This window comes from Coregonus lavaretus (assembly GCF_964263955.1).
Source record: "Coregonus lavaretus genome assembly, chromosome: 11".
NCBI lineage: Eukaryota > Metazoa > Chordata > Actinopteri > Salmoniformes > Salmonidae > Coregonus > Coregonus lavaretus.
Window position 1 is genome coordinate 24,624,388 of NC_139998.1, and position 11,859 is coordinate 24,636,246.

General features: G+C 47.4%; 1 protein-coding gene across 1 annotated transcript; it reads right to left on the reverse strand.

Annotated features, from left to right (window-relative positions):
* Nucleotides 1-10,056: 10,056 nt before the first annotated feature.
* On the reverse strand, nucleotides 10,057-10,668 carry LOC311137175 (achaete-scute homolog 1b-like; the record flags this gene model as incomplete). Its single annotated transcript, XM_084171528.1, has 1 exon — nucleotides 10,057-10,668. One exon carries the CDS (start codon nucleotides 10,666-10,668, stop codon nucleotides 10,057-10,059), a length of 612 nt encoding a protein of 203 aa, XP_084027654.1.
* Between the last annotated feature and the right edge of the window lie 1,191 nt (nucleotides 10,669-11,859).

Consider the following 11,859-nt stretch of genomic DNA (forward strand, 5'->3'; position numbering starts at 1 on the left):
GGGTTTGAATACATGTAAATAAGGTATTTCTGTTTTTGTTTTTTTATGAATGTGCAAACATTTTTGAAAAACCTGTTTCGCTTTGTCATCATGGGGTATTGTGTGTAGATTGATGAGGAAATTGTTTTATTTAATCAATTATAGAATGAGGCTGTAATGTAACAAAATGTGGAAAAAGTCAAGGGGTCTGAATACTTTCTGAATGCACTGTATATACCGTATAATTAAGAAAACACAAGAAAGAAGAAAGAAGAGAGGAAGCTCTATACAGGGTCAGTGCCAATACCATATGTACAATGTACAGAGAAACTGGAGTATTTGAAGTTGATATGTAGCTACATTTAGGTGGGGATTAGGAGAAAGTGACTGGTAGCAGTGTCCTTAATAATAATAGTAATAAAATAGTCAACAGTAATAGGTAGAGGGCTGAAAAGTGACTGGTAGTAGGAATATCTAAATACTATGGTAATATACTAGTGGTAATATATACATGTGAACAGGAGTAATAGTGACAAGTAGCAGGATAAAATAGATAGGTACTAATGGTAATGGCAATCATTAATCAATCAACAGCAGCATAGTGGTAGTAATAAATCTAATCAATAATAATTTTTGCAGCAGCATAGGTGTGAGGGGCAGAAGTAGTTGTTAGCCATTAACAGTCTTATAGCCAGGGGATAGAAGCTTTTAAGGACTCTGTTGGTCTGAGTATTGCTGTACCGGTACCTTCGGTACGTGTGTGTGTGTGTGTGTTAGGCATCGCATCGATTAGGCTACAGTTTTCTGGACACTTGTGAAACCTATCCCATGCCATCCATTCCGGTGGTTGATAAGGAGCATATGCCAATTTTTTTGTCAAATACACTCTTACGAAAAAGGTTCTGGATAGAACCAAAAAGGGTTCTATTGCTTGCTTCATATACAGTTGAAGTCGGAAGTTTACATACACCTTAGCTAAATGCATTTAAACTCAGTTTTTCACAATTCCTGACATTTAATCCTAGTAAAAATTGCCTGTCTTAGGTCAGTTAGGATCACCAATTTATTTTAAGAATGTGAAATGTCAGAATAATACTAGAGAGAATGATTTATTTCAGCTTTTATTTCTTTCATCACATTCCCAGTGGGTCAGAAGTTTACATACATTCAATTAGTATTTGGTAGCATTGCCTTTAAATTGTTTAACTTGGGTCAAACGTTTCGGGTAGCCTTCCACAAGCTTCCCACAATAAGTTGGGTGAATTTTGGCCCATTCCTCCTGACAGAGCTGGTGTAACTGAGTCAGGTTTGTAGGCCTCCTTGCTCGCACATGCTTTTTCAGTTCTGCCCACAAATTTTCTATAGGATTGCGGTCAGGGCTTTGTGATGGCCTCTCCAATACCTTGACTTTGTTGTCCTTAAGCCATTTTGCCACAACTTCGGAAGTATGCTTGGGGTCATTGTCCATTTGGAAGACCCATTTGCGAACAAGCTTTAACTTCCTGACTGATGTCTTGAGATGTTGCTTCAATATATCCACATAATTTTCCTTCCTCATGATTCCATCTATTTTGTGAAGTGCACCAGTCCCTCCTGCAGCAAAGCACCCCCACAGCATGATGCTGCCACCCCCGTGCTTCACGGTTGGGATGGTGTTCTTCGGCTTGCAAGCCTTCCCCTTTTTCCTCCAAACATAACGATGGTCATTATGGCCAAACAGTTCTATTTTGTTTCATCAAACCAGAGGACATTTCTCCAAAAAGTACGATCTTTGTCCCCATGTGCAGTTGCAAACCGTAGTCTGGCTTTTTAATGGCGGTTTTGGAGCAGTGGCTTCTTCCTTGCTGAGCGGCCTTTCAGGTTATGTCGATATAGGACTCGTTTTACTGTGGATATAGATACTTTTGTACCTGTTTCCTCCAGCATCTTCACAAGGTCCTTTGCTGTTGTTCTGGGATTGATTTGCACTTTTCGCACCAAAGTACGTTCATCTCTAGGAGACAGAACACATCTCCTTCCTGAGCGGTATGACGGCTGTGTGGTCCCATGGTGTTTATACTTGCGTACTATTGTTTGTACAGATGAACGTGGTACCTTCAGGCATTTGGAAATTGCTCCCAAGGATGAACCAGACTTGTGGAGGTCTACAATTTTTTTCTTAGGTCTTGGCTGATTTCTTTTCATTTTCCCATGATGTCAAGCAAAGAGGCACTGAGTTTGAAGGTAGGCCTTGAAATACATGCACAGGTACACCTCCAATTGACTCAAATGATGTCAATTAGCCTATCAGAAGCTTCTAAAGCGATGACATAATTTTCTGGAATTTTCCAAGCTGTTTAAAGGCACAGTCAACTTAGTGTATGTAAACTTCTGACCCACTGGAATTGTGATACAGTGCATTATAAATGAAATAATCTGTCTGTAAACAATTGTTGGAAAAATTACTTGTGTCATGCACAAAGTAGATGTCCTAACCGACTTGCCAAAACGATAGTTTGTTAACAAGAAATTTGTGGAGTGGTTGAAAAACGAGTTTTAATGACTCCAACCTATGTGTATTTAAACTTCCGACTTCAACTGTATGACACCCCTAAAGGTTCTACAGTATATGCACTGAACAAAAATATAAACACAACATGTAAAGTGTTAGTCCAAGAAATGTTCCATAAGCACAAAAACCTTTTTTTCTCAAATGCTGTGCAGAAATGTGTTTACATCGCTGTTAGTTAGCATTTCTCCTTTGCCAAGATAATCCATCCACCTGACAGGTGTGGCATATCAAGAAGCTGATTAAACAGCATGATCATTACACAGGTGCACATTGTGATGGGGACAATAAAAGGCCACTCTAAAATGTGCAGTTTTGTCACACAACACAATACCACAGATGTCTCAAGCTTTGAGAGAGCATGCAATTGGCATGCTGACTGCAGGAATGTCCACCAGAGCTGTTGCCAGAGAATTTAATGTTATTTCTCTACCATAAGCCGCCTCCAACGTCGTTTTAGAGAATTTGGCAGTACGTCCAACCGGCCTCACAACCGCAGACCACGTGTAACCACGTCAGCCCAGGACCTCCACAACCGGCTTCTTCACCTGCGGTTTGAGACCAGCCACCCGGACAGCTGATGAAACTGTGGATTTGCACAAACAAAGAATTTCGGCACAAACTGTCAGAAACCATCTCAGGGAAGCTCATCTGCATGCTCGTCGTCCTCACCAGGGTCTTGACCTGACTGCAGTTCGGCATCGTAACAGTCTTCAGTCGGCAAATGTTCACCTTCGATGGCCACTGGTACGCTGAAGAAGTGTGTTCTTCACGGATTAATCCCTGTTTCAACTGTACACACTTAGAAAAAAGGGTTACAAAAGGGTTCTTCGGCTGTCCCCTTAGGATAACCCTTTTTGGTTCCAGGGAGAACCCTTTTTAGTTCCACGTAGAACCCTTTTGGGTTCCATGTAAAACCCTCTGTGGAAAGGGTCCTACATGGAACCCAAAAGGGATCTACCTGGAACCAAAAAGGGTTCTTCAAACGGTTCTCCTATGGGGACAACAAATAACCATTTTAGGTTCTAGATAGCACCTTTATTTCCAAGAGTGTACCGGGCAGATGGCAGACATGGCATCATGTGGGCGAGCGGTTTGCTGACGTCAACGTTGTGAACAGAGTGCCCCATGGTGGCGGTGGGGTTATGGTATGGGCACACATAAGCTACGGACAACAAACACAATTGCATTTTATCAATGGCCATTTGAATGCACAGAGATACCGTGACAAGATCCTAAGGCCCTGTCACGAATTCAGCCGAGGCTGCTCCTCCTCCTTGCTCGGGCAGGCTTCGGCGTTCGTCGTCATCGGAGTACTAGCTGCCACCGATCTATGTTTCTGTGTTCTACTTGGTTTGTCTTTATTGCACACACCTGGTTCCAATGTACATTAATTTGTTTCCCTATTTTACCCTCTGGTTCTCTTATGGTGTTGTGCGTGATTGTTCGTTGTCTTGTTGTCATTTGCTTTGTGAGTCGGTATTTTCTTCCCTGCGTGGAGGATATGTTTATTTACTTGTGATAAGTAAAGTACGTCGTTGACCAAGTTCTGTGTCCTGCGCCTGACTCCGTCCTACCGCTACACACTGACGCATGACAGAATCACGCACCCATTATGGAGTCAGCAGGTACATCCATTCCTCCAGGATCGGTGGAGGAATGCATCCAGCAGCACTCGACCATGCTACAGACTCTTGGCACAGCCATGGATCGAGTGGTACAGACTATGGAGCTATGGGAGAGGGTTTTTTTTTCTACACCTCCTTCCACTACTATTCACTCCACACCGCTGTCCACCCCTTCATCACCTGGATCCAGTGGGATTCGGCTCTCGCTCCCGAGGGCATATGATGGAACAGCTGCCGGGTGCCAGGGGTTTCTGCTCCAGGTGGAGCTCTACCTGGCAACCATCCACCCGGCTCCCTCGGGATATGAGAGCGTATCCGCCCTCATCTCCTGTCTGTCGGGGAAAGCGCTCGAGTGGGCCAACGCTGAGTGGGGAAGTATAGACGCGGCATCGGTGCGCTATGAGGATTTCACCCGCCGTTTCTGGGTGGTATTTGATCATTCACCGGAGGGGAGAGCGGCGGGGGAACAGTTGTTCCACCTCAGACAGGGGAAGAGGAGCGCACAGGACTTCGCACTGGACTTCAGGACCATGGCAGCCAGCGCGGGATGGAATGAGAGGGCCCTGATCGACCATTACCGAAGCAGCCTACGGGAGGACGTTCGTCGGGAGCTGGCCTGCAGGGACACCACCCTTAACCTGGACCAACTGGTGGATTTATCGATACGACTGGATAACCTGTTGGCCACCCGCGGATGTCCGGATCAGGGTCCGTCAAGTCCATTCCCCAGCACTTCCGACCCTACACCGATGGAGCTCGGAGGTGCTGATCTAAGGGTGACCGGAAGGGGGGCCGTTTCCTGCACCAACTGTGGCCGCAGAGGACACACTGCTGGTCGGTGCTGGAAAGGGTCCTCAGGGAGTCGAGGCAGCAGGCAGGGCACTGGTGGACCACCCCAGGTGAGTAGGCACACGACTCACCCAGAGCTCCCTGTTGCGCAAATATGTGTTCATGTAGAATTTCCTGAGTGTTCCCCGCATTCCCAGCATAAGGCGCTCGTAGATTCAGGCGCAGCTGGGAATTATCAGTCCGGCAGAGCGTAACTATGATGTGGGGGACCGGGAGCTGTTAGCTGTTGTTAAGGCTCTGAAGGCGTGGAGACATTGGCTTGAGGGGGCAAAACACCCTTTCCTAATTTGGACTGACCACCGCAATCTGGAGTACATCCGGGCGGCGAGGAGACTGAACACTTGCCAGGCAAGGTGGGCCATGTTTTTCACACATTTTGTTTTCACCCTCTCGTACAGACCAGGTTCTCAGAATGCTAAGGCAGACGCTCTGTCCCGGCTGTATGACACAGAGGAGCGGTCCAGTGAGCCTACTCCCATACTTCCGGCTTCTTGTCTGGTGGCACCAGTGGTATGGGAGGTTGATGCGGACATCAAGCGGGCGTTACGCACGGAGCCCACTCCCCCCCAGTGTCCAGTGGGTCGTGTGTATGTTCCATCTGATGTTCGCGATCGATTGATCTATTGGGCTCATATGTCACCCTATTCTGGTCATCCTGGCATCAGTCGGACAGTGCGCTGTCTTAGTGGGAAGTACTGATGGCCTACTTTAGCTAAGGACATGAGGGTTTATGTTTCCTCCTGCTCGGTGTGCGCCCAGTGCAAGGCACCTAGACACCTGTCCAGAGGGAAATTACAACCCCTACCCGTTCCACAATGGCCGTGGTCACACCTATTGGTGGATTTTGTTACGGACCTCCCCCCGTCACAAGGGAATACTATGATCTTAGTTGTTGTGGATCGTTTTCTAAGTCCTGCTGTCTCATTCCTTTGCCCGGTCTCCCTGCGGCCCTACAGACTGCGGAGGTCCTGTTTACTCACGTCTTCCGGTACTACAGGGTACCTGAGGATATAGTGTCTGATCGGGGTCCCCAGTTCACATCAAGGGTCTGGAGGGCGTTCATAGACCATCTGGGAGTCTCAATCAGCCTGACCTCTGAGTTTCACCCCGAGAGTAATGGGCAGGTGGAGAGAGTAAACCAGTATGTGGGTAGGTTTCTGAGGTCCTATTGCCAGGACCGGCCGGGGGATTGGTCGGTTTACATCCCCTGGGCAGAGATGGCCCAAAACTCCCTCCACCACTCCTCCACTAACCTGTCTCCATTTCAGTGTGTACTAGGTTATCAGCCGGTCCTGGCACCATGGCATCAGAGCCAGATCGAGGCACCTGCGGTGGATGAATGGTTTCGGCGCTCTGAGGAAACCTGGAACGCTGCCCATGTACGCCTGCAACGGGCTTTCAGGCGACAGAAGGCGAGCGCCGACCGCCACCGCAGTGAGGCCCCGGTGTATGCACCGGGGGACCGGGTCTGGCTCTCGACCCAAAACCTGCCCCTTCGCCTGCCCTGCCGGAAGCTGGGTCAGCGGTTTGTGGGGCCATTTAAAGTCCTGAGGAGATTGAACAAGGTTTGTTATAGGTAACAGCTCCCTCCTGATTACCGTATTAACCCCTCGTTCCATGTGTCTCTCCTCAGACCGGTGGTAGCTGGTCCGCTCCAGGAGTCTGAGGTGCGGGAGGTCCCTCCGCCCCCACTGGACATCGAGGGGGCACCGGCGTACTCGGTCCGTTCCATTCTGGATTCGAGGCGTCGGGTGGAGGGCCTGCAGTATCTCGTGGAGTGGGAGGTGTATGGTCCGGAGGAACGGTGCTGGGTTCCTAGGAGGGACATCCTCGATCCCTCCCTGTTGAGGGATTTCCACCGTCGTCATCCGACTCGCCCTGCTTCGCGTCCTCCTGGCCGTCCCCGAGGCCGGTGTCGGCGCACGGCTGGAGCCGAGGCTGCTCCTCCTCCTTGCTCGGGCAGGCTTCGGCGTTCGTCGTCACCGGGGTTCTAGCTGCCACCGATCTATGTTTCTGTGTTCTACTTGTTTTGTCTTTATTGCACACACCTGGTTCCAATGTACGTTTCCCTATTTTACCCTCTGGTTCTCTCATGGTGTTGTGCGTGATTGTTCGTTGTCTTGTTGTCATTTGCTTTGTGAGTCAGTATTTTCTTCCCTGCGTGGAGGATATGTTTATTTATTTGTGATAAGTAAAGTACGTCGTTGACCAAGTTCTGTGTCCTGCGCCTGACTCCGTCCTGCCGCTACACACTGACGCATGACAGGCCCATTGTTGTGCCATTAATCCGCCTCCAACACCGCATGGATCAGCATGATACTGCACGGCCCCATCTCGCAAGGATCTGTACACAATTCCTGGAAGCTGAAAATGTCCCAGTTCTTCCATGGCCTGCGTACTTACCAGACTTGTCACCAATTGAGGATGCTCTGGACTGACGTGTACAACAGCATGTTCCAGTTCCCGCCAATATCCAGCAACTTCGCACAGCCTTTGAAGAGGAGTGGGACAACATTCCACAGGCCATAATCAACAGCCTGATCAACTCAATATGAAGGAGATGTGTTTTGCGCTGCGTGAGGCAAATGGTGGTCACACCAGATACTGACTGGTTTTCTGATCCACGCCCCTACCTTTTAAAAAAAAAGGTATCTGTGACCAACATATACATATCTGTATTCCCAGTCATGCCATATATTAGGGCCTAATGAATTTATTTCAATTGACTGATTTCCGTATATGAACTGTAACTCAGTAAAATCGTTGAAATTATTGCATGTTGCATTTAAATTTTTGTTCACTGTAGAACCCATTTGTAGGGTTCTTTGAACAGAACCCCAAGGGTTCTTCTTCATTAAACCAAAATGGTTTCCATATAGAACCCTTGTGTTCCATATAGGGTTCTATATGGAACCAATTTCAGTTCTATATAGAACCTTATGAGGTGCCATATATGAAGCATCCAGGAACCAGTTTTTCTAAGAGTGTACACTCATTCCATTGCTTATCAAAATGTTGGTATCCGTTTTGCAAATCCCGAGTCAGCATGTTTTAGAATGCAACCCAAATTACGCAAAACACATTGGCCTTGCATATAATATCAGCCTCGATCCCAGCTCCTGTAGTTGTGGTTTATTATGATTCTAAAGAGAGATAAAGTAGCCTATACCTGGTGAAATTAAACGAGTTATTTCTCTTTCAGCCTCGTAGGTTCTGACATCGATGTTTATTTACAATGGAGGCTCCCTCATAATACGCATAATGAGACGCAAAAGCGTCACACAATAGTGCGCACAATGGGGTATTGTGCTCTCCATTTCGCAGGAGATGGGCTTTTTGATTGGATTGTGTGCACCCTGAAAAACACAGTCGGGGATACAAGTTGTCTACAAGCCCAGGTTTTATTTAAACTGTTCTCAATCGGCCAATAAGATTTTTTGACCCGCTGCATTGTCTTCCTGACTTTCGCTGAGCCGTATTTCAAAGTGACTATAGGGCCTACCCCATTGAAGAAAGTGAATGGTATATACCTCTCCCTCCAGCTCTCTCTCTCTCTCTCTCTCTCTCTCTCTCTCTCTCTCTCTCTCTCTCTCTCTCTCTCTCTCTCTCTCTCTCTCTCTCTCTCTCTCTCTATCGCCTTCCCTCCCACCCTCAGCTCCAGGCCCTCTGTGTTATTGGGCGAAGAGAAAGCGAATGAAAAATAAACAATGCAGTGCATGAAACGTAATATTAATCTCCCCGTTCTTTATGCAGACAAAGCGCAAGGCAAGGTGCACGTCTTTAAATGGTTATTGAGTGCTCACACAGCTGCGCAGTTCTCCCGTGTGTGCCAAAACAACTCGGTAAATGGTCAGACTAGGCCTTTGAATAAAACCACAGAATAAGTCTCTGTTTGCTCAGTGCAGACCCTCAGATATATTTGTAAATCATATATGAGTCAGTCAGGTGTGTCTACATAATAATCAAATCATGTAGCTTATTATTTGTGAGCATGCCTGTCAGGCCTATACCAACTATTTGAGAAAGCTGAGAAAATAAATTAAAAACTGTGTCCAAATAATAATGCAACAACAACATATAATTTAATATAAATAGAGTTATCTTTATTCATAAAAAACGGTTTACACAAAATATATATGTTAAAATTGCATATGTACACTTTAGGAGGCTACGAAAAACGGAGAGCAAGTGCATACATTAAGAAAGGTCTCCATACCACGTAAAACCCTTCAATCTTTCACGGGAGGATGTAAAAGATATTGCTGACCAATCGCTTGACACAGACATATGTGCCAATTCAATTGTCCAGTTGTCCAGTAATGCTTATCACATCTCATGAGCTCTCACTGTCAGCAAAGTGGCAGTGTTCATGGTTGCAGAACATTTGCTTTTATCTCAATTAACAAAAATAAGTATTTATATTTAGCAAATAAGAATTTCAATTTCAGACAATGTACACCAAAAACGTTCATTTCAGATGGCGCCTCATCTTCGATACAATCTTCCCATCAGATGCAGTCAGTTGAAGAAGTCTTGTCCTCATCTGAAACTGGTGTCAACAGCAAAGTCCTTGAGCCAAAACCGTGCACATCTAACTGGGCTACTGTGCGGACCGCACCGCTGCTTTTTCATTTATTAATGCACTTATTCAAAGTCATCAATAAATAAATAATTCCAAGCGTCACCCTGCAGTCCTTCGACGCTTTGTCCATGCGTGCGCGCACAGTCTCTCCACCCTGTTATTCCGAGGGGAACCAAAGGGCCGTTCGTTGTACTCCCTTCTCTCTTGTAGCATAACAACGGTAACTCTGCTTTACTTTCCTCTCTCTTATTGCTTTGCATCTGCAAACGCTGCCTGGCGAGGGGAGAGAGAGAGCAACTCGGTGCCAAGAGAGTGTTCACTGGTGCCTCGCCTTGCAGAGTGAATCGAACAACTTGACATTATTTTCAACTTCTAGTCACTTCTGATAGAAGAAGCCCCTGCCTATACACAGGTGCCCTGCCTATACACAGGTGCTGTGGGATGGTAACGACAATTAGGCTACCGGTGTCTCAGTATCTGTCGAACCAGGTGGTAAAGTCCAGCAGCTCCTGCTCCTCGGAGCTCAGGGGCTCATAGCTCCCCTCGTCGGAGGAACAGGTGGAGTGGGGTGACTCCGGCTCGGCCGAGTAGCTGTTGGAGATGGTAGGGGAAGGCACCCCGCACTGGAAGGCAGCTGACACAGCATCATGCTCGTCTAGTAGCTGCTGCAGAGCTCGAATATACTCCACGGCGGACCGCAGCGTCTCCACTTTGCTCATCTTCTTGTTGGCTGCCCCGTTGGGCACGTGCTGACGCAGCGTCTGGAAGCCCATGTTGACCTGCTTGACTCGGTTCCTCTCGCGCTCGTTTCGCCGAGCCACGGCAACGGGGAGCTGCTGAGGGATGGAGTAGCCGAGTCCGTTAAAGCTGAGCCGCCGTTTGCAGCGCAGGAGCTCCGGGGAGCTGGAGCGCTGTCTTTTCAGCACCGTGGTCTTGCTTTGGTAGCCGGCTGCATTGGTGTCATTAGGGAGAGCACACTCCTGGGCTGGAGCGTGCAGGGTGATGGTGGTGCGCCTTTCCGTCAGTACAAATGGGCATGCGTTCTGCGCCAGTTGCGTGGTGGTGATGGTGGTAGTCTCCATGTTGTTCGGTGGTGAGACAGGGCTACTGACAGATGTGATTTGCAACAGCGCACCCTCACAGACACTCAGTGGAAGAAGATAAGAAAAAATAGACAGAGGTTGACAGTGCACTGCTCTCGTGTCCTTCGCGTGGGGACCTTGTGGCTATAGCTGAAGCGCTGTGGCTTTTTAGTGTCCAAGTCTTTCTTGACTGCGCTTGCTTACTCCACGAGCCGATCTGACCCAAACTTTGGCAGCACTCCTCTTTTCAACACGCGCCCCACACACCCCACCCCTTTGGAGATGCACGCTTCCCCGCGAGGCCCCGCCCCGCTGTGTGATTCTTCTCCTAGCCGACTCCGCGAGCCAGGCGCGTGGCTCCAGGAGCTCAATAAACAATCCCGAGCTTTCACTGCGCCAGGAGCACGCGCTGGGCTCATTTACATTCCAATGTCTCCAACTTGAAAGCCCGGTTGTGGATTCAAATAGCCTTCAACCGGGCAAAAGGAAAGAAAGACGGAGAGAAAGAAAAAAAAATAGGAGAGAATGAAAAAAGTGAATGGTTTGGTCCTTTAAATGCCTTTTGAATTTGACAATGTACCCCTGGCACGTCTTCAAATTATCAGTCTCTCTCCTTCCACCCTTCTCCTCTCGCTCTTTAAAACCCCAAATACCAAGGACGCTCTCTCCGGTATCCAGGCTACAGCCATTAAGAGGAAAATAAAAAGGCAAGCGTGTCTCTGTATAGAAGTATAGACCTTGCATAGAAACACGATTAATTTAAGGTAATATGAGTTGTGGGTATGTCTGACGTGCGCAATGACCCCAAAACGAGTGCGCTACAGGTGCACATTGTCTGCATAGAGATTCAAGCGTCTACTGCCTGGCAATATTGGCAGCTGACGATCGGTTGGATTCTGTGCCATTCCAACACTCAAATGCAAGCCTCAAATGTCATGCGTAAAAGGTGTATTCGCAAATATGGATTTAGATGTTTAGGCTACTAATATGTTATAACTAGGCCTATTCAACGAGGCAGTTATTACGCACATTGGACGTATTAATAAATATACAACTAAAGGTACCACACTGAACTTTGTGTTCTCGTTTGAGGCGAGTTTCACCATGGTCGATGTTGAATTGTCTTTTTCAGCACCACATTCGACTGGACAGCACGTTGCAACAACAGTCCTTATGTTATTTATGGTCAAA